The following is a 23,943-nucleotide window of genomic DNA, read 5'->3' on the forward strand; positions in this document are numbered from 1 at the left end:
CATGTGAGATGTTTGGAAAGGAAATGGGAACCCACAACAATGAAGTTGTTTTGTGTTGTGAATTATGATGAATGCATGTGAGTTAAAGAGGGAGAATGTGGTGAAATGATGAAGTAGGAAGGTGGAAATGCATGTGAGATGTTTGGAAAGGAATAAAGAATGAATGGTGGAAATGTGAGTGAATGATGTGCATGTGTGAGAATGCATGTGGAATTAAGAGGAGTATGGAAGTGAAATAAATGAATGATATGTTAAGTGATAAGTGAATGATATGTGGTGAGTGATAAGTGAATGGTTTGATAAGTGATAAATGAATTAGTTTAAAGGGCTAGGGTTTAAGTACATAGAATGGGCCTAAAATAGGTTGGTTTGTATGGCATAATGTGTTTGATTGGGCTAGAGCCATTGTTTTGTGTCTTCAAGTGCATACATGGCCTTCAAATTCGTCCATCCTCTTGGCTCCATGGATAAGCTATCCAATCCATGCCCAAAAATGCTCCAAATGGCCTCAAAATGCACTTTCTTGCTCCCTAGGCCCTTAGAACCTGAAAACACACAAAAGAAGCATAAAGGACTAAAATAACGAGAGAAACATAACGTAAATGCACGAGAACAAGCCATTTAAGTCGCATGAATATGCTCCTATCAATCATCATGTAATTTTAGTATGCGGTTCAAATGTATAATAAATCTAGCATGTTCCTCTAGAATGCGTTTGATTTGTGAGGAAGTAGACCTAGGAATGAGAAAATATTGGTTTTCCCCGGTAAACCGATGCTTGGAAATAATTTTAGAGCTCATGGGAAAATAAGGGGAAATAGAAACCTTCCATTCATTTGGGTATCGCTTCCTTCTCTAACAGAAAAAAAGGCAAGCATTAATTCACGTTCTGCTTATCAATCCTTATTGGCCATTGAAAATGCCAATTCTGTCTCGAGAAATTGGTTCCTCCGAATTTGTTTGCTGATCATTTCATTTTTAGTCTTTTAAAAAGATTTAATAAAAAAAAATAAAAAAATAAAAACTAAAAAAAATGAAGTCTGAATACTTTCAGTTTTCAGCTTTAAAAAAAAATGAAAACTGAAAACTCAGGGCCAAATTTTGAAAACTCAAAAAAGCAGTTTTCAGTTTTAATTTTTTTTAAAATTGAAAACTGAAAAAAATAGTTACCAAATAAGATTTCAATTTTCGAAAAAGTGAAGAAAAAAAACATAATTTTTGTAGTCTTGAACTGTTGAGGACAAAAAACATAATATCCTTCGATACAAAAGTACAGAGAAGCATGAAAACTAGGCGCTTCAAAACTTCTATTAAATGTGTTTCACTGAAAAGAACCCAGTAGATACCAAACTCAAGGTAGTACCTCTTTGATTGTAGCTTTTACTGGAACACCAAGTACGGCCTGGAGGATTGTAGCCTTCATTGGTTATTGACTGTAGCTTTCATCGGTTAGGATTTGTTCTACGAGGGAGGATGAGAGGGATTTTGAGAGTTGAAGATATTTGGGTTGTGTTTAGAAATTTCTTATTTTTTTTTACTTTTTAAGGTTGAAATTATCATTACATAATATGGTACATAAATAATTTAATATTACGTTTTAATGTGAAGTATATTCAACATTAAATGAAATGCTAATAAAAAAAAACCTAAATTAAATGGTTATCAAACGGCCATTAAAATAAGGACACGAAAGAAATTTCTATTTTTCATCCTCTACAAAGAGACGTGAGAAATTAGTTTTTATAAATTCCTGTCTACGTAATTTGATTGGTTAGGTCTGCAAGTAGCTCTGAACTTGAATAGCGTCTAGGAGTTTGAAATGAAATGGGGAGAAGGGGAGTTGGAGAGGGCAGGCAGCGCGGGAGCAACCGAGCAAGTCGTATAAAGGCTTGCATTTCATTCCCAACACTATTTTCATGTTATGGTTCGTGCCAAAAAGTGCCAAAAAAAACAATAAATAAATAAATAAATCCATGCGGTTACGGAAAAACCCGATGATATGTTTAGAAACAAAAATTGAACTCCATCAAAGAACACACTGAAATGAAAATAAAAGTTATAGCAAACTCACAAGTGAAAAAACAGAATTACTTTGAGCAGTTAAAAAGGAGAGAGTGCATAATAATGTAAGTGAAACTCTGTTTCTCAAACATTCTACAGATGCGGTTTGCACCGCGTCTTCGGTAAATTGAACATTTTAACGTACAAGAAATACTTCAGCAGCTCAAATTGGCTAATGAAAATCCATCCATCTTCAGTTGACGTTCTTCTAGTAGGGTTTCAGAATACTAACACATTATTTCATCAGCTTCTTAATCTGCATCCATTTCTTCCAATGCTGCTTTAGCCGCTGCCTTTGCTTCCTCTAGAAGCTCATCCGGAACCTGAACAACCAATAAAAAAATCATCAATCTGCAGGATGGCAACACAGGCTTTCAAATATAACTACCAGCAGGGGAACACATAACAAATACAATGAAAGCGAAAAAAAATATATCACTATGAAGTAGCTAACAGAAACAGAGGAGCGTTGGAAAATTGTTCATTTAAATGCATCAGAACCTTCCGTGCTAAATCATCCAATTTGAGTAAAATAATAAATGTGGGAGTATATAGTGCACAAGTTCGGTGAATCAGTAGGCACTTCTAGCTAGGAATCACGCACAACTGAATATGACCGCACATCAAACACCACAAACTCTAAATCCTTTACTGGTTGAGATGACTTGCGTTTTAACGAGGAAACTAAAAACAGAAACTAAGCCTTCAAAATGACAAGCATAATGCTTTCCTTTACCACATTTTTCTTACCACCAAACGGAGGTACGTGGGTCGCACCAATGTCGGTCCTAACCACCTCCATTAGAAAGGTGGCCAGCAAGGTGGTCAATATATGTAGAACAAATAGCAGCACTCAAAAAAAGATTGTATTCAAATCAATGTTTTAAAAGGCCAAGACATAGGAGAGGCGTTCCACGGATAGCGACTATGTGAAAGCCTTGAGGCGTGAGGTGAAGCCTCATGGGACCTAAATTACATATATATATATATATATATATAATACTTTGTAAAACAAACATCCTTTGTCATTCAAAAGTACACAAGTCATTAACAAGTTTAACTCAAAAACATAAAATATAAATAATAATAAAATAAAATAAAAATCCATTCATCCAAATATGCTCCACAAACACTCTTTCCTTCGTTAATATCCACTCATTTTACAACACTAATATGGTCCACATGCATCCCCCACCCACTCTATTTCCCTTGGTACACCCTCACTCTCACTTTCCCTCTTCGCTGGGTGGCGATGGTGCTGCTTGGTTGGTGGTCTCACGAGAAGAGAAGGGAGGGTTTCAGTGTTTCACAGAGAAGAAGAATGTGAGGCTGTCGAGCACTTGAGTGTCGAATGAAGAAGACTGGGAAGAAGTTCTATAAAATAAAATAAAAATGCCCAAAACGTCCTAAGGCGCACCTCAACCACATCCAGGCAAGTTTTTGCCTATTCCCACTGGCTAGAGGCGTTTTCACCCCCGCCCCACCTCCAAAGCTGCCGAGGCATGCCTTGGGGCAGGTTTTTAAAAACATTGATTCAAATTAACAGTCTTAGATCACAATGAAAATATTTTGCATAAATAAATCTAGATGGAAATTGACATACACATAAGGAGAATCGGCTCAGGCTCCAAAAATATTCCCAATTTTTGTTCCAAACATTAACATTTGCAAGACCCACAATTGAAATGTACAATTCTACATCCTCCAACTGAGATATAGGTCATTGGTCATGGAGTCAATGGGCCACTCAACTGATCGGTGGATCCTTAAGAAAAGCTATGGACTCATGCTCAGAATTCACAAAGAATGGTGCGTAACAAACAATTAAAAGGCAAAAAGAAAATGAAACAAAAAAGAATCAAAACAAAAAAACTTCTGAAAACACAAAATGTCAAAAATAGGTATGAGAAGCAAATGTGGCAAATAAAATAAAAGCCACATCGTCAATTAGTTTGAAATTTGCAAGTTCCTTGAACTCAGAAAGAAATTCAGATACCTTCTGATGCAGACGGTTTGATTCATCACAGACCCAGCTCATTTCTAACTCAAATTCCTTGTCCTTTGCCTCATCATGAATTCCATAAATGCTGTTGTGCATCATTAAATATTTAAGTTAAAGGGGGAAAAATAGCTTGTAGACCTCTATCTTGTTCGTAGTGACATGATTCGACTTAAATGACAAATATTACCAAGGACGAACCATTCTTGTTATCTCCATGTACAGAAAAGAATGGAAGTTTCACATTAATGACAAAACTTAGGTATGCTGAATTTTAAGAGAAAATCGTAAAAAAGAGAGCCGTTTGTCTTGAACAGGTTACATTGTTTATCAACCACATCTGATGTAATGGTTGAGAAACAAACCATTATTTAAAGACCTTGTAACAAAATAACTTCATGCAGAAAAAGTCCATAGCTAGATGTCATCATCATCAAATTAAAACATGCCAGATAGAAAAGTATTCATGGTGTATGTCACTCACATCTTGGCTACTTCAATAACTCCTTGCCGACAAGTCAACTCCGAAAGCTTCAACTTTTCAATCTCTCTGTCATCACATGACATAGATATATATAAGTATCAACATTCAAATTTCTCAGCACAATAAAATATAATAAAAAAATATTAAAATAAGAAAATATTTGACATTAATGTCATTGTTAAAATGTAAAAGACACATGCTCAAGAATCCTTGTTGTTAGTATGGGCTGTATACAGCCTGGTAGATTGATTTTGGATTGGTCTTTGACTATTTGATTTAAGGCTTACAGTTTGGTAGTTCAATTTTTGTTTGATTCGGGGTTTATATACATTCTATATTCTCTTTTCAACATTTATCAAAGCAAAATGTTCCATAAACCTAAATTCTCTTCCACCCAAGTTCTTACCCTATTCTAATCACAAGCTTTCAGAGTGACCAAGATGGACCAAATTGAATGCAAATTAATAGGAAGATTTTCACACAAAGCAAAAAAAGTTTATAATGCTGCAAAATCCTGTCAGAAAAATTTAGAAAGCAAACTCTCAACTTACGTCTTGGCAGCCTGCCTGCCCTTTCCAATTGCAGCACCAAAATACCTCTAGATAATATGCAAAAGCAAAGATTAATACAAAATATAATTAATTAAAACGATAAATTAAAATGTTCAAGGATAAACAATATTCTTATAGCAATGACAACCAGATACAAAAGTAAACTCACATAAGAAACACCAGAAGGTTCAACCATGTACAATTGTGGCCCATCTCTGTCATAACCACCAAGGATTATCCCACATCCAAAAGGTCTGCAAATAACTTTCACAGATAATCAGAAGGGATGAAAAGAACCTTTGAAATGATAACATGAAAAGTCAGTTCTCAACAAACCTGAGCCACCAATATAGTGTACACAAATGCACATAACTAGCAACACGTTCAGCAAGTTCCTTAACAGGAATCTGTTCACCATACACACTGCAGGAAGAATCATAAAAATAAGAACATAATAAACTAAAGGTACACAGACCAATCATGTATAATTACGAGCCAATCATGAAATAGCAAATGGTAATATTCTAAAAAAGGAAGAGATTATATTTTTTTACAATTATGCACAAGCATAAAATTACAATGCAAAATTTACAGAACTTGTTCACCAACCAAACTGTCTAGATAACTCAAGTGGATACTAACAAAATTGACCTCTTAATGTCCATTATTAACAGGCGTCAAACAACAATAAACAAGTACTGATTTCTGAAAATACAAGTGTAATGCAAAACAGATAATAGCCACCAAGTGAGGGATTTTGGGCCTTTCTATTGACTCATTAAACTACATGAAAAGCCAAAGTGAGAATATATATACTCAGATTGATTAGACCAACTTTAAGTTGATATTTAAACACAAATCCAGCTAAACACACCTGTTCTTTCAAATTATACTAGTGTGACAAACTGAAAGAGAAAATGTAAGGATAGCAAGGGAGGATAGATTAACAAAATTCCACAAGTGAGAGAGAGGGAGAGAGAAAATGTTCAGATGTTCTACAGAACAAAAACCTTCAATGTTTTCTTGTTTGTTTTATACTTGAAATCCAAAGGAAAAGGCAAACCTTTCATAGTTGGTGGCTTCAGACTTGGTCCTAGCAACAATTTGCCTACCATCTGCAGCTAATCCTGCCACTGCCTGTAATCGGTAAATATCACAAAATGCATCACAAGCTAATTTTGAAAGTCAGTTCTCTGATGGTAAGATTGATAGGATACAGTTAAGCAACCAAAATTATCAGACGAATCTCATAGGATGTCAAAAAATCTAGATCTGGCACAAAATATATGAAAATCTGTGTATATCATACATTCTTTGAATATCTCAACATATCCGCCCATGAGCTAAGGAATTAAAGATGCATCAACTTATAACTAATTCACAAGCTGTTTAGAATAACATATCACTAGTTTGACAACAGCCTAATAAGGAAATCTTAAAGGAAATGCACGAATGATACAAGATTCAGGCTAGCCCAGTCTTGCAGATTCAAACCAACTTGTGACTTTTCTGTTCCCAATGGCATTTGAAAATAAGCAGCAATTTGCTACTCATTTTCAAATACAATCCCAATGATGAGCATAGGAGTATATACGTTATATGGAGGGTAAGTCAGAGATATTCAGGTGTGACTAACTCCTGTTTGGTTGAAGAAAAAAAGGGCCTGTAAATTTGTGAAAATAAATCACACTCTTTGAACACCAGGATTGCTTTAAGTTTAAGAGATAGATCTCTCATATTTTTAAGCCGCAAGAGAAACACTCCTTCCTCACACCCTCCATTCCCCTTATGACTCAGTTGATATTTCAAATTTCTTATGAAGAATATGGAATTTCCCCAACATTATAGGTGTCCATGGAAAATATAATCGAACATTCAAACTAATCATGACCACAACAAAATCCTGACCTCCTTGATTAGCAGTAATAGATATGTTAAAAACAAAAAGTTAACAAATTAACCATAAGTGAGCTCTCTGAGCATTTAGTAGAACTGGGTATTAAACTCTACAAAGAATCCAAGTAAATACCATCCCGGAGTGGCGATGAACTGAATGAATCCTTCTATTAGAACCGGGCAGCATCATCTTCGACGCTATGAGCTTTTCCACACCCTGAAATTCAGAATAAATCAATTTAAATAAAGAAAAAAAACCCTAAGTTTAAGTATCCGAGCGTATGAGAGCAAGAATTTCAAAAATTTTATAAGAAAAAAGGGTTTACCATAACAACGCCGTCCTTACATTTGATCCCAATGACAGTCCTGCAACACGAAAAATTTACAATTACAAACCCCTTAAACCCCAAATCAGATGGCGAAAAATGCTGGAGATTGAGAATTTGGATTGCCGCGGGGAAGAATATAGGGTTTGGAGAGGAAAGGTAGGTACCCGGAGTTGTCGACGGCTTTGGCGGCGTACTCGATCTGGAAGACCCGGCCGTCGGGGGAGAATGTGGTGACGGAGAGATCGTAACCTGTTCCGATGCTGCTCATCTTCTTCTTCCTTTTTTCTGCTGTTTATTGTTGTTTGTAGAGTGTTCGACTGAGAGAAGCATACAGCTACAAATAAAGAGACATTGGCTTACCTCTCAAGAAAGAAAGAAAGAAAGAAAAAAAAAAAATATATATATATATAGAGAGAGAAAAAATTGTTATTGGTATTTCAAAATTCTTATTTTACACTTCAAACTTTCTATATTTAGAAAAAAAAATACACTTGTGAGGAGTGTAGAATGAGATTTTTGAAGTGCCAATAACACTTTCCTAAATAAATACAATTTACACTTTTGCAATTTGCTAATCAAAACCAGAACAAAAACAAAACAAAAAGAGTATGGAAAACCATAGGGACGGGCTTTATACGGCTCATTTTTAAAATGAAAGGTGCTTGGGCTTTACATATTAGGTTTAGGTCAGCCTAGAACATTCAATGAAGCGTCCTTTTAGGTCTCGAAATTACTGACGTCGGCAGGAAGTGCTAGAAAATGGGCATGAGTGAGACAGTACTTCAGTTGCTGGAAACTTTACTCACAATCATCATCCCATTCAAACCTAACTCCTTTCTTGGTCAGCTTTGTCAGAGGTAAAGCTACGACTAAGAAATCCTTCACAAAGTGTGATAGGAGCATATTCATGCGACTTAAATGGCTTGTTCTCGTGCATTTACGTTATGTTTCTCTAGTTATTTTAGTCCTTTATGCTTCTTTTGTGTGTTTTCAGGTTCTAAGGGCAAGGTATGCAAAAGGATGCCTTTTGGAGCCTTTTGGAGCAAATTAGAGATTGGAATGGATATCATATGCTTGGAGCCAAGAGGATGGACGAAATTAAAGACTTGAAGTAGGAAAGTTAAATCCTAAAAGACCTCATGTTTAAGCATCATTGAAGACTCCTACGCATTTTAGAACACAAAAACAACATTCCTTGCAACCTTAGGACATTGTCGTGTGTTTCCTTGTGTCTCCCTTCCTTGCCATGCAAGGAAGGGCTTTGTTCCCTATTTTAAACACTTAAAGCATTCATTTATCATATCATTCACTTATTATAAGCATTCACTTATCATATCATTCACTTATCAAACCATTCACTTATCACTTATCACTTCCATTCACTTATCACTCACCACATATCATTCATTTATCACTTAACATATCATTCATTTATCACTTAACATATCATACACTTATCATAATCATTCACTTATACACTTATCATAATCATTCACTTATTCTTTCATCATTCAACCACCAATTCAACACATGCATTTCAAACCTTTCAACACCCTTTAATCATCTCCCTTTAAGTTATGATTTTATTTCCTAACCCTACATGCATTATTTATTAGCATCTTCACATGCATTCACACACACTTCACACAAACAAACAACTCAAAACCGTGAGCTCCCATTCCCTTATGCCATTTTCAGATTTCCACCCACTAACCTAGTCATCAACACATGCATTCCCTTCACATTCACCCACATGCACTCCCACTCTTTAATCATATGCACTCCCATCATAATTCCACCACCAATTCAGCCACAAAACATTATCATTGCACCACATTCAACCACTCCACATCCCTCACCAAGAAACCATTCAACACACACATGCATCCTGAAATTCTTTGCCATGCAATCACATGCATTTCCCTTGACCTTTTCAGCCATCACACTTCATCATTACACCACCATTCACTCTTTAACCCACACACACTTCACACAAACAACATTCACATGCATTCACATGCATTTCCAACACAAAACACACTCAAAACCGTGGCCACCTTTGCATTTCAGGATTCCCATTTGCATTTTCAGATTTCCAGCTTTCCCTTTTATTTTTCAGCTTTCATTCTTCATCATTGCAGCCATTCCACATGCAATTCTCCATCATTCCTCCACACAAACACCTTAAACAAATAGCCATATACATCTCCACTCCTCCTATAAATACCCTTGCATTCCCATCATTCAAAACATCTCATTCCATTGTAGATACCACAACACAAACACTCCATTCCTTCTCTAGCCGTGAGTTTCTCTCCATTTTCTGCACCATTTTCTCCACCACTCCTCACCTATTTCCATAATTCCCCACTCCATTCCACACTTCCATCCCCCAAACCAATTATCCCTAGACCTTATGCTACAATAAAGAGGAAGAGAAGAGGGCCTAAACGTTCATACAATTCAAGTTTGAGTTGTTGGAATGTTTAGGCGTTTCTTTGATTTCAATGTTTAATTTCAATTCTCTTTGTTTTGTATGAGGAACTAAACCCCCCTTTAGCTAGGGGGGGATTCGAAATATATGTTTATGCTTGCATTTTGATTTGATTACTTTTAATTACGTTTCATAAGTTGTGAATTCAATTTGTTTAACTATTTGATTGATATCCTATTTATGTATGTTTATTGAGAATGAACGCTTAATTTTCATGCATGAATATGACGCTAGAATATAAGTGAGTTTCACCTAATCGTTATGAACTTATATTCACAAGTAGTGGAGGTTGCTTATAAACAATCGCGTTAAACGAATTCTTGGCATAAGTTTCATGCAATCATAGTAACGAATGCCTCGTCAACACTTATAGTTTTCATGATATTCCCCCTTCATTATTCCAAACACATGCACCCATAATCATTCATCCCCTCCTAGCTGCAATATTCCCTCTTTTGTTCCCCCATTTCACCTATAAATAAGCATCCAACACTCCTCAAAATTCATTCACTCTTCCATACACATTTTCAGTTACAAACACTTCCATTTTCTGTGCAGTTTTTCTCCTTCATTGCAGCCACTATCCAACCACTTCCCATCCCTCCAAAACACTTCACATAATCCCCAAAGCTCACCTTAGACCTTGTGCTACAACAACGAGGAAGAAAAGAGTGCCTAAACGTTCATACAATTCAAGTTTGAGTTGTTGGAATGTTTAGGTGTTTCTTTGATTTCAAAGTTTAAATTTAATTCTCTTTGTTTTGTACGTATGAGAATGGAAGAGAAGAGTGCCTAAACGTTCATACAATTCAAGTTTGAGTTGTTGGAATGTTTAGGTGTTTCTTTGATTTCAAAGTTATGAGGAACTAAACCCCCTTTAGCTAGGGGGTGATTCGAAACTATGTTTATATTTGCAATTTGAATTGATTACGTTTGGTTGGAATTTCATAAGTTGTGGATTCAATTCGTTTAACTGTTTGATTGATAACTTATTTATGTATGTTCATTGAGATTGCAAGCTTAATTTTCATGCATAAATATGACGCTAGAATATAAGTGAATTTCACCTAATCGCTATGAACTTACATTCACAAGTAGTGGAGGTTGCTTATAAACAATCGCGTTAAACGAATTCTTGGCATAAGTTTCATGCGTATTCTATAGTAACGAATGCCTCGTCGATGTTTATGATTTCCGTTGAACTTAATGATCTTTGTTGAATGTCTCTATCATGCGTATTCCATAGTTAGGGACTTTGATTAAGAATAATTTGGTTGTAATGCGTATTCCATTCAATCCAACGAATTTAGGGAAATCTGAAAGTTAATCTAAGCGGATCTAATTAACTTGGAGCATTGAGTTTCACAACTTATCGAAAGACCAACTGAGAATCAATTTTGTTTGCAAGTGTAACATGTGTGGAGAAGAACCCCTTGGCTATTCCATCATCCATATTTTTATCACATTCATATTTACATTTTGCCTTTAATTATATTCTGTCTTTTTAATTTAATATCGTCCAACCACAATTCCCCCCCCCTTATTTTGTTAAGTCTTAATCATTCGTATTTGTTTTATTTTTGTATCTTTAAGCTTTTGGAGTCATAAACAATTGCAAATTCGTCTAAATCAAGTTCTAGCTTCTATTTGAGTCAATTTGATTGTTTTAGACAATTTAAGTTTTTCAAAGCCATTCTGAGTCATAATAGTCTTGTTAAGAGTATTTTAATTTAGTTTTTATGTTTTTAAGTCAATTTAGAAGGTTTTAGCAAGCCCTCCTAATCCCCGGTCTAGAACGATCCCTCACTTATCCATTCTACTACAATTGTCAAACGAGGGTTTAATTTGAGTGTCAAGTAATTCTCGCATCAAATTTTGGCGCCGTTGCCGGGGATTAGCAACTTTGCTAATCCCTTAGTTCTTTTCTTTTTTTTTTTGGTTTAGTTGTTTTCGTTTTAGTTTCTAACTTAGTGTTGTTTTCTTTGTTTGTTGTTACTTTTGATTTTTGATTTAGTTCTCTTTCTTTTTAGGTACTAGAGAAGTAAGATATGGATTTTGCTAGCATTCAAGCTCAATTGGCAAATCTTACTTCTAAATTGTCGCCGTATGCCGAAAGGACCACAATGCAGAGTGTCCCTACATTTGGTGCTTCATATAGGCAAGGATTTCAAGCCAATCAATGTCCACAAAGAGATTGGAGGGATCATTCAAACTCTATATGGTGGGAAGATCAACAAGTTCAACGTGAAGCATATTGGCAACCATATGAGGAGTTCTATTCAAGACCTATGCAGCCACCACAACTTCATATGCAATATGCTCAATTAAATTCAAGTTCGCCAGTAGATTATATTCAAATTCTTAATGAAATAAATTCTTTGGCGCAGGGGTCACAAAATCAAGCCAAGGAGGCTCAACAAGAAGCATATTGGCAACCATATGAGGAGTTCAATACAACACCTATGCAGCCACCACAACCTCCCCCACAACAATTCCAATCAAGTTCAAGTATGTCCATGGATAATGATAAAAATTTTCAATTACTAACCTCTTTGACGCAGGACGAACAAAATCAAGACAAGAAGTTGGGTAAATTGGACGAGCAATTTGGGCAGATTATGGAGTTCATGAAACAAATTCAAGAGCAAAGTGAACTTTCCAACTCAACTATTGAAAACTCGAAGGAAGATTTTGAAATCCATAATGCTATCACTTTGGGAAGTGCTATGGAGGTTGGAGCTGACCTAAAAATGTCCAAACATAGCCTAGAAGTGGATGAAGAGCTGCTAATTGAGGAGGAGGAAGAAGACATGCACACGGCAAGGGTAGAACAACCCTTGCCGCAGCCCCCTAAGCCCTCTAAACCACCCACCACCAGTAAGGACGTCCCAATTTCATGTTATTTTGATGTTATTCCACCCAATGTCCCTTTTCCTAGCAGGTTTTTGATTCCCAACCAAGAAGAGAGTAAAAAGGACATCGTGGAAGCCTTCCCAAAGGTGCAAAATGCTATTCAAATTCTTGGTGCAACACAACAAGTTTTAGATGGTGTTGAATTCTTCAAAGGACTTTGTACACCAAGAAGAATGATTCAAGAGAAGGTAGTGGCTGGAGAAGATGTAGAAGGCATCAAAGAGGACAAATTTGAAACCACAATTCCCAAGGAAGTTGGATTTTATGACACGGGACAAGTCATAACTTTCGAAGGGGTGTTTATTCTGGAGTTCATTTTGGAGCACACAGGTAAGCCGCCTCCCCGAATTTCAATTTTCTTTTATACTAACATGTGGTTAATGATTCAGGCACCCAAAATGGAATTTAAACTATTACCGGATCATTTCAAGTATCACCGCCCATTCAAAGATAAATTCCATGCCGTTTGATTTTATTTATGTTAATAAAAAATAAAAAAATAAAAAAAAATTTGAAAGAAAGATACTAAACATGGAGAAAGGTGGAGCTTCACAAAGGTTGTTTACGTGAAGCCCCACTACGAGGCGCAGAAGCGGAAGGCGCAGAAGCGGAAGGCATAGAAGCGGGAGGCATCGGAGCGGAAGCCATCGGAGCGGGAGGCATCGGAGCTAGAGCATTCCAGGCCTCAATACTTGGCCAAGCGCTGGATGACCCAGGAAAAAGGTGCCTCTGGAGATAAGACGCAAGCCTTTGACGGTCACTGTGAATTCGACCCTCAGATTCTTGCAGCTCATCAAGCTTCCTCTTCATCCCCGACGAATAGTTATTTGCAAGCACATGCAAACTTCTATTCTCGTACTTAAGCTGCTGGATCTCTTGCTTAAGTCTTTCCACCTCTGCCATCAACGATTCCACCTGACGGGAGCGGGCAAGCAGGCGTAGGCCCATGTTGGACACAGAGCTCGCACACTGAACACTAAGTGCGAGGGACTCTTGAACGGCCAACTCATCGGACCGTCCTGACAGCAGCCTACTATCTTTTGGAGTGAGGAGGTTTTTAGCTACTATTGTAGCTGTTGTGGCGTCCTGCATCACAGAGTCTTCACCTGAAAGAGGACCGTTAGAAGATAAAAAAGAAGGGCGCCATACATTACCTTGACGGGGCGCAACCGGATCGCTGCTGAGACTCAAATCTAAGCTAAGGTTCGATGAGTTTGCCATTTTTTTCAAAAGTGTTCAAAGAGAAGGGGTGGATGGAGTTAAAAATTTCACAAAGGGCCGGAGTCGAGTTTCAGGAATGGGAAATCTTCAGAGTGTGTATATTGGCGGTGATCGATAGCTCTATAAAATGCCAAGGCGACGCGTCCACCGATTCAAAGAGCCGGAATTTCCGGCGTAATTTAGGCGACGCGTTCTCGGCTTTTCAGAAGACGCGTTCAACTTTGGCAAAAGATTTCTGACAAAGCTGAAAACACGTGGAGGCCATCATCGCAACTACACATCTTTAGCCGACAAGCGCAAAGTTCGGCGACGCTTTCTCTGCTTTTCAGAAAACGCGTGCAGCTTTGTCAAAAGGAGCCGCATCTGCACTACCACGTGTCGTTCAGAAAGCGAAGGGGCGTCGTTCAGAAATCGAAGGGGCGCCTGCTCAGAAATCGAAGAGGCGTATTCAAAGATCGAAGAGGCGCCACTATTTCAAAAAGCCGGAATTGCGGGATCAAAACGTTTGTCGACAAGGGTAAAAAGTACCACCACTTGATATTATCTCTATATATGTCGACCTTCGTCTTTTATGGCAGGGCAAACCTGAAGAAAATGCCCAACTCTCCCTCACCTCTGAGGGCGCACTCCCAGCAAGGCCTTTCAAAATACTCAATTCTTTCTTCTTCCCCAAAGATGATACCAGATGCCTGGAGTACATATGACCCAGGAGGAAACGGCGGATTGAAGCATGTGCTGATTCATCCACCGCTTCTTCAAAGCAAAGGTATCTCATATCATCAAGGTCAAAAGCAAAAGTATCTCATATCATGCTCTTTCCCTGTCTTTTTCTTTGTCCTTGTTCTTACTCGCATGGCAAAGTAAAAGAAGCAATCAGCCGGCACTTGGAGTCAATCTTCCGATCTGGAGCCAACTGCCTGGAATCTATTCCTGATTGCTTACCTAGCGTTGCTCTCGAGTAGTCATCTTCAACGGTTGATACACTTCCGGAGAAGGGACCACTTCTGCAAAGGGGAGCGAGTAAGGCAAGTGAAAATGATACATTGAAGCATGTGGAGACAAACATAGGCTGAGTTATCCTCCAACCCTTTTCAATACGAATTGGAAAGATTGAACAAAGAAACAGACCAAAAGGGTAAGCTCAGACCTTCGGGGGAGACCAAAAGAACCATCCTGCTGCCCAGTTCAAGAAGTAGCACAAAGGAAAATCAACAATGGGCAGAAACCAGTTCAAGAGTAAGCCTGTGGAATCATCAAGATCAAGCCTCAATGCAATCAACAAAGAGAAGAGGGAATTTACACTCCATAACCAGATTTGCGTCCCTAAACTCTTCTCTTTGTTAATTACATTCTGCCATGTTTAGTATGTTTAGTTGTTGTTTGTGTGATTACTTATGTTTTGTGTGAATCTATGCTTAAAACATTGAGGACAATGTTTGATTTAAATGTGGGGGGGTAACTAATGTTGTTAATGCAAATTCGTGGGATTTTATCACCCATAACTTCAAATGTTGTTCCTTGCTGTTTTAAGGTGTTTTTAAGTTGTTTTAGAGTGTTTTAGTATGTTTTGTTTTTATAACTCCGAAAAGCACATAAAAATTTGAAAAATTGTTTTGAAAAGCCTAAAAAGAGTGTTTTGAGTCGTTTTTGTGAGTTTGTGTCTTAGGGTACCTTCCAACACAATGATAAGGATTTGGTTTGTAATTGCATGACTGTTAAAAAGAGTTATAAACATAGAGAAAAGTTTGATTTACTCTTGGTTTATGCTTAGTTATGGTTATAATGTATGACTTCACATGCAATCATAAAAGAAAAATTCGTTTTTGTAACATGCTTGAAGGAAGGAACTCAAACAAACGCTACAACCCTGTGAGACTCGAGCCATTACCTTCTTTGGAGAGTTATTTTCTGTGATTCTTTGTTTTCTAAAGTTGTTGAATGATCTCATTATTCCTTGCTTGGTTGCTACTTAGAATGCAATTGTATCATGATAGAACTAAATGCTAGAACTTATATCCGTTTCATTCAAAGCATGATATTGAGTTGCATAACATATATCAAGATGAAGTTGTGTAGTTGCCACCATAGCCAAATAGCCTTAGTTCCCATATTTCGTATATATTGTAAGTCTTAACACCGTTGAGCCTCGTTTAACCTATTTTCTTTGCTAACCATATCACCCCTTACCTAGCCTAGATTAGGACCATCCGTACCCTTGTTCTTAAAAGATAGTGAGCATGACTTAAATGAATTCCTTTTGAGTACATTTTGCAAGAAAATGAGTGTGGGGGAGTAAAAGTTTGTTCTTAAGTTTGTATGTTTTGAGAGTCAAAAGAAAAGAAGAAAAAAAAAAAAAAAAAAATTTGTGAAAAACATATGAAAAAGAAAAAAGAGAAAAGAAAGAAAAAAAAAAAAAAAAAAAAAAAAAAAAAGAGCTTGTTCCCCCTTGTTGTTCAAAAGTTGAGTTTTCATTCAAAAGTGAATTCTACGTTAATTCAAATGCTTTGCTCGCTATTTCTTTAAGAACCTTTGTTTTCCATATACCTTCTTTGTTAGCCAAACACCTTTAGCCCCGTTACACCCCTTTGACTTCTATCTTGATCGTTATGTGTTCAATAATGTGGAGTTTGAAATTGATATGAGCTTATGGAATCACTGGTTCTCATTCTAAGTAGTAGCATTCCATTCATGAGATCATATTCATGTCATTATCGTAAATCCAGAAAATGCTTTCCTTGTTATAACATATGTGAGTGTTCGTCTACATGTTTACATCAATCTTCTCACATATAACTAGTGTAGGGTGTGTAGTCAGAAAATCTGTGTGAAAAACGAGTGCATATCTTGTAAGGATTTGAGCAATTTCTCTAAGGCATGTTACTACATTCAAAACATGGTTTTAAATGCTTAATTGTGAACTAGTATATGGTGACTATGATTAAGAATGTACTTAAGTGTGAAGATGACTAAAATCTGTGGGAATGATGATTTTTAACGGGTCATGTGCATTGGAAATCCCTAAGACGGTTGTTGGAAGGTTTAGGTTGTGTTTTACTTGTTTTGTTTCGTTTGGTTTTGTTTTGTTTTTCTTTCTGTTTTGCTCGAGGACTAGCAAAAGATAAGTGTGGGGGTATTTGATAGGAGCATATTCATGCGACTTAAATGGCTTGTTCTCGTGCATTTACGTTATGTTTCTCTAGTTATTTTAGTCCTTTATGCTTCTTTTGTGTGTTTTCAGGTTCTAAGGGCAAGGTATGCAAAAGGATGCCTTTTGGAGCCTTTTGGAGCAAATTAGAGATTGGAATGGATATCATATGCTTGGAGCCAAGAGGATGGACGAAATTAAAGACTTGAAGTAGGAAAGTTAAATCCTAAAAGACCTCATGTTTAAGCATCATTGAAGACTCCTACGCATTTTAGAACACAAAAACAACATTCCTTGCAACCTTAGGACATTGTCGTGTGTTTCCTTGTGTCTCCCTTCCTTGCCATGCAAGGAAGGGCTTTGTTCCCTATTTTAAACACTTAAAGCATTCATTTATCATATCATTCACTTATTATAAGCATTCACTTATCATATCATTCACTTATCAAACCATTCACTTATCACTTATCACTTCCATTCACTTATCACTCACCACATATCATTCATTTATCACTTAACATATCATTCATTTATCACTTAACATATCATACACTTATCATAATCATTCACTTATACACTTATCATAATCATTCACTTATTCTTTCATCATTCAACCACCAATTCAACACATGCATTTCAAACCTTTCAACACCCTTTAATCATCTCCCTTTAAGTTATGATTTTATTTCCTAACCCTACATGCATTATTTATTAGCATCTTCACATGCATTCACACACACTTCACACAAACAAACAACTCAAAACCGTGAGCTCCCATTCCCTTATGCCATTTTCAGATTTCCACCCACTAACCTAGTCATCAATGATAGGAGCATATTCATGCGACTTAAATGGCTTGTTCTCGTGCATTTACGTTATGTTTCTTTAGTTATTTTAGTACTTTAAGCTATTTTCGTGTGTTTGTAGGCCAAAAGGGCTAAAGGAGCAAAAAGATGCATTTTGGAGACGTTTGGAGCACTTTTGGGCTAAGGATGGAAAGCTTATGCTTGGAGCCAAAGTGTTGGACGAAATTGAAAACCTAATTGAAGACCAAAGTGTTGGAACTTTGTTCCCTTTAGTTTTAGGATATTTAAACCTTTCCTATATCCTTAGTCGTGCATAACATTCCAACATTCCACTCCTTCATTCACCACTTATCATATCATACATTTATCTTATCATCACCACATATCATTCATTTATTACTTATCATATCATTCATTCATCTACATATCAATAACCACTTATCATTCATTTATTACTTATCATATCATTCATTCATCTACATATCAATAACCACTTATCTTATCACTCAACATATCATTCATTTATCACTCAACATATCATTCACTTATCACTTATCTTATCATTCACTTACCACTCAACATATCACTCAACATATCATACACTTATCACTCATCACACTTCATCATTATACCACCATTCATTCTTTAAAACACATGCACATTCACACACACTTCACACAAACAACATTCACATGCAAACACAAGCTTTAACCAACAAACAAAACATACACACACATGCACTTACTCCTTCATCATTACACCACCTTCTCCATCTTTATTCCACATGCATTCATCATAATTCACCCTAGCTACCACCATTCACACACACATGCACTTACTCTTTCATCATTGCACCACCATTCACACACACATGCACTTACTCTTTCATCATTGCACCACCAATTCAACACATGCATTCACACACCAACAACCTAGCTCTTTTTCCATCATTATTTCATCCACATGCACTCTCAATCATAACAACCACATTCACTCTTAAACAATCACCCACATATTCTCCCATTCCCCCTATAAAAACCCATGCATTCATACACAAAAATCACATCTCATTTCATACACAACACACCACAAACACTTCCATTCCTTCTCTTTGCCGTGAGTCCCCTTAGAATCCAAAACCATCTTTCCATTTCCACCACTTCCCAACCCTCCAAACCACTCCTCTACCATTTCCATAATCCCCCAAACCTCACCTTAGACCTTGTGCTACAACAAAGAGGAAGATAAGAGGGCCTAAACGTTCATACAATTCAAGTTTGAGTTGTTGGAATGTTTAGGTGTTTCTTTGATTTCAAAGTTTAAATTCAATTCTCTTTGTTTTGTACGTATGAGGAATGGAAGAGAAGAGTGCCTAAACGTTCATACAATTCAAGTTTGAGTTGTTGGAATGTTTAGGTGTTTCTTTAATTTCAAAGTTATGAGGAAATAAACCCCCCCTTTAGCTAGGGGGTGATTCGAAATAAATGTTTATACTTGCATTTTGATTTGATTACCTTTCGTTGGAATTTCATAAGTTTTGAATTCAATTTGTTTAACCGTTTGATTGATAACTTATTTATGAATGTTTATTAAGAATGCGCGCTTAATTTTCATGCATAAATATGACGCTAGAATATAAGTGAATTTCACCTAATCGTTATGAACTTATATTCACAAGTAGTGGAGGTTGCTTATAAACAATCGCGTTAAACGAATTCTTGGCATAAGTTTCATGCGTATTCCATAGTAACGAATGCCTCGTCAACACTTATAGTTTTCATAATGCTTAATGATCTTTGATTGTATCTTTATTGTGCTTTTCACGTAAAGGACTTTTGGAGAATGTGGTGAATTGCGTTGCGCTAACCCATCCAATTCATTAACTTAAGGAGAACTTGACGGTTAATTTAAGCGGACCTAATTAACCCGGGGCGTTGAGTTTCATAATTTATCGAAAGACCAACTGAGAATCAATCTTGTATGCAAGTGTAACATGTATGGAGATGAACCCCTTAGCTAGCCATACCATCCATTCATTTCCGTCAATTTCATATTTACAATTTGTTTTCTTTACAATCTATCCATTTTAGTTTAAATTCGTCCAAAATCAATCCCCCCATATTTCGTTTAAGTCTTAGTCTTAATCTTTCTTATTTTTAGTTTTGAATTCTTCGAGTTTAGTATAGCATTTTAGTTTGTGTTTTTAAAAGCATTTTGAGTCTTTTGATTTGTTTTAATGTTTTAAAGTTTAGTTTTACATTCTTTGAGTCTAGTTTAGTGTTTTATATTATGTTTTTACGTTTTTAAGTCAAATCCAAGTGATTAACAATCCCTCCTAATCCCCGGTCCAGAACGATCCCTACTTGCACCTATACTACAATTGATAAAAAGAGGGTTTAATTTGTGTGCGTATAAATAACGCACCAAATTTTGGCGCCGTTGCCGGGGATTAGCAACTTTGCTAATCCCTTAGTTCTTTTCTTTTTTTTTTGGTTTAGTTGTTTTCGTTTTAGTTTCTAACTTAGTGTTGTTTTCTTTGTTTGTTGTTACTTTTGATTTTTGATTTAGTTCTCTTTCTTTTTAGGTACTAGAGAAGTAAGATATGGATTTTGCTAGCATTCAAGCTCAATTGGCAAATCTTACTTCTAAATTGTCGCCGTATGCCGAAAGGACCACAATGCAGAGTGTCCCTACATTTGGTGCTTCATATAGGCAAGGATTTCAAGCCAATCAATGTCCACAAAGAGATTGGAGGGATCATTCAAACTCTATATGGTGGGAAGATCAACAAGTTCAACGTGAAGCATATTGGCAACCATATGAGGAGTTCTATTCGAGACCTATGCAGCCACCACAACTTCATATGCAATATGCTCAATTAAATTCAAGTTCGCCAGTAGATTATATTCAAATTCTTAATGAAATAAATTCTTTGGCGCAGGGGTCACAAAATCAAGCCAAGGAGGCTCAACAAGAAGCATATTGGCAACCATATGAGGAGTTCAATACAACACCTATGCAGCCACCACAACCTCCCCCACAACAATTCCAATCAAGTTCAAGTATGTCCATGGATAATGATAAAAATTTTCAATTACTAACCTCTTTGACGCAGGACGAACAAAATCAAGACAAGAAGTTGGGTAAATTGGACGAGCAATTTGGGCAGATTATGGAGTTCATGAAACAAATTCAAGAGCAAAGTGAACTTTCCAACTCAACTATTGAAAACTCGAAGGAAGATTTTGAAATCCATAATGCTATCACTTTGGGAAGTGCTATGGAGGTTGGAGCAGACCTAAAAATGTCCAAACATAGCCTAGAAGTGGATGAAGAGCTGCTAATTGAGGAGGAGGAAGAAGACATGCACACGGCAAGGGTAGAACAACCCTTGCCGCAGCCCCCTAAGCCCTCTAAACCACCCACCACCAGTAAGGACGTCCCAATTTCATGTTATTCTGATGTTATTCCACCCAATGTCCCTTTTCCTAGCAGGTTTTTGATTCCCAACCAAGAAGAGAGTAAAAAGGACATCGTGGAAGCCTTCCCAAAGGTGCAAAATGCTATTCAAATTCTTGGTGCAACACAGCAAGTTTTAGATGGTGTTGAATTCTTCAAAGGACTTTGTACACCAAGAAGAATGATTCAAGAGAAGGTAGTGGCTGGAGAAGATGTAGAAGGCATCAAAGAGGACAAATTTGAAACCACAATTCCCAAGGAAGTTGGATTTTATGACACGGGACAAGTCATAACTTTCGAAGGGGTGTTTATTCTGGAGTTCATTTTGGAGCACACAGGTAAGCCGCCTCCCCGAATTTCAATTTTCTTTTATACTAACATGTGGTTAATGATTCAGGCACCCAAAATGGAATTTAAACTATTACCGGATCATTTCAAGTATCACCGCCCATTCAAAGATAAATTCCATGCCGTTTGATTTTATTTATGTTAAAAAAAAAAAAAAAAAAAAAAAAAAAAAATTTGAAAGAAAGATACTAAACATGGAGAAAGGTGGAGCTTCACAAAGGTTGTTTACGTGAAGCCCCACTACGAGGCGCAGAAGCGGAAGGCGCAGAAGCGGGAGGCATCGGAGCGGAAGCCATCGGAGCGGGAGGCATCGGAGCTAGAGCATTCCAGGCCTCAATACTTGGCCAAGCGCTGGATGACCCAGGAAAAAGGTGCCTCTGGAGATAAGACGCAAGCCTTTGACGGTCACTGTGAATTCGACCCTCAGATTCTTGCAGCTCATCAAGCTTCCTCTTCATCCCCGACGAATAGTTATTTGCAAGCACATGCAAACTTCTATTCTCGTACTTAAGCTGCTGGATCTCTTGCTTAAGTCTTTCCACCTCTGCCATCAACGATTCCACCTGACGGGAGCGGGCAAGCAGGCGTAGGCCCATGTTGGACACAGAGCTCGCACACTGAACACTAAGTGCGAGGGACTCTTGAACGGCCAACTCATCGGACCGTCCTGACAGCAGCCTACTATCTTTTGGAGTGAGGAGGTTTTTAGCTACTATTGTAGCTGTTGTGGCGTCCTGCATCACAGAGTCTTCACCTGAAAGAGGACCGTTAGAAGATAAAAAAGAAGGGCGCCATACATTACCTTGACGGGGCGCAACCGGATCGCTGCTGAGACTCAAATCTAAGCTAAGGTTCGATGAGTTTGCCATTTTTTTCAAAAGTGTTCAAAGAGAAGGGGTGGATGGAGTTAAAAATTTCACAAAGGGCCGGAGTCGAGTTTCAGGAATGGGAAATCTTCAGAGTGTGTATATTGGCGGTGATCGATAGCTCTATAAAATGCCAAGGCGACGCGTCCACCGATTCAAAGAGCCGGAATTTCCGGCGTAATTTAGGCGACGCGTTCTTGGCTTTTCAGAAGACGCGTTCAACTTTGGCAAAAGATTTCTGACAAAGCTGAAAACACGTGGAGGCCATCATCGCAACTACACATCTTTAGCCGACAAGCGCAAAGTTCGGCGACGCTTTCTCTGCTTTTCAGAAAACGCGTGCAGCTTTGTCAAAAGGAGCCGCATCTGCACTACCACGTGTCGTTCAGAAAGCGAAGGGGCGTCGTTCAGAAATCGAAGGGGCGCCTGCTCAGAAATCGAAGAGGCGTATTCAAAGATCGAAGAGGCGCCACTATTTCAAAAAGCCGGAATTGCGGGATCAAAACGTTTGTCGACAAGGGTAAAAAGTACCACCACTTGATATTATCTCTATATATGTCGACCTTCGTCTTTTATGGCAGGGCAAACCTGAAGAAAATGCCCAACTCTCCCTCACCTCTGAGGGCGCACTCCCAGCAAGGCCTTTCAAAATACTCAATTCTTTCTTCTTCCCCAAAGATGATACCAGATGCCTGGAGTACATATGACCCAGGAGGAAACGGCGGATTGAAGCATGTGCTGATTCATCCACCGCTTCTTCAAAGCAAAGGTATCTCATATCATCAAGGTCAAAAGCAAAAGTATCTCATATCATGCTCTTTCCCTGTCTTTTTCTTTGTCCTTGTTCTTACTCGCATGGCAAAGTAAAAGAAGCAATCAGCCGGCACTTGGAGTCAATCTTCCGATCTGGAGCCAACTGCCTGGAATCTATTCCTGATTGCTTACCTAGCGTTGCTCTCGAGTAGTCATCTTCAACGGTTGATACACTTCCGGAGAAGGGACCACTTCTGCAAAGGGGAGCGAGTAAGGCAAGTGAAAATGATACATTGAAGCATGTGGAGACAAACATAGGCTGAGTTATCCTCCAACCCTTTTCAATACGAATTGGAAAGATTGAACAAAGAAACAGACCAAAAGGGTAAGCTCAGACCTTCGGGGGAGACCAAAAGAACCATCCAGCTGCCCAGTTCAAGAAGTAGCACAAAGGAAAATCAACAATGGGCGGAAACCAGTTCGAGAGTAAGCCTGTGGAATCATCAAGATCAAGCCTCAATGCAATCAACAAAGAGAAGAGGGAATTTACACTCCATAACCAGATTTGCGTCCCTAAACTCTTCTCTTTGTTAATTACATTCTGCCATGTTTAGTATG

At 37.7% G+C, this 23,943-nt stretch overlaps 1 protein-coding gene across 1 annotated transcript; it reads right to left on the reverse strand.

The window, feature by feature from the left end:
• Positions 1 to 2,074: 2,074 nt before the first annotated feature.
• LOC137713079 (proteasome subunit alpha type-3) lies at positions 2,075 to 7,683 on the reverse strand. Its single transcript, XM_068452330.2, has 10 exons — positions 7,485 to 7,683; positions 7,318 to 7,357; positions 7,125 to 7,208; positions 6,159 to 6,232; positions 5,432 to 5,518; positions 5,265 to 5,349; positions 5,096 to 5,142; positions 4,545 to 4,610; positions 4,058 to 4,148; positions 2,075 to 2,384 (listed from the first exon to the last, which is right to left on the reverse strand). The coding sequence occupies exons 1-10, from the start codon at positions 7,586 to 7,588 to the stop codon at positions 2,313 to 2,315; spliced, it is 750 nt and encodes a 249-aa protein (XP_068308431.1). The 5' UTR covers positions 7,589 to 7,683; the 3' UTR covers positions 2,075 to 2,312.
• Between the last annotated feature and the right edge of the window lie 16,260 nt (positions 7,684 to 23,943).

This window comes from Pyrus communis, chromosome 14, assembly GCF_041283825.1.
Source record: "Pyrus communis isolate YQ-2024b chromosome 14, ASM4128382v1, whole genome shotgun sequence".
NCBI lineage: Eukaryota > Viridiplantae > Streptophyta > Magnoliopsida > Rosales > Rosaceae > Pyrus > Pyrus communis.

What these genes read in the sequence shown, in the direction of transcription:
- LOC137713079 (XM_068452330.2), bottom strand. Translation starts at nt 7,588, where the DNA reads ATGAGCAGCATCGGAACAGGTTACGATCTCTCCGTCACCACATTCTCC. An exon ending in AAAGCCGTCGACAACTCCGG is followed by an intron (nt 7,358 to 7,484) that starts GTACCTACCTTT and finishes TTCGTGTTGCAG; the next exon opens with GACTGTCATTGGGATCAAAT. An exon ending in GTTATTGAAGTAGCCAAGAT is followed by an intron (nt 4,149 to 4,544) that starts GTGAGTGACATA and finishes GATGCACAACAG; the next exon opens with CATTTATGGAATTCATGATG.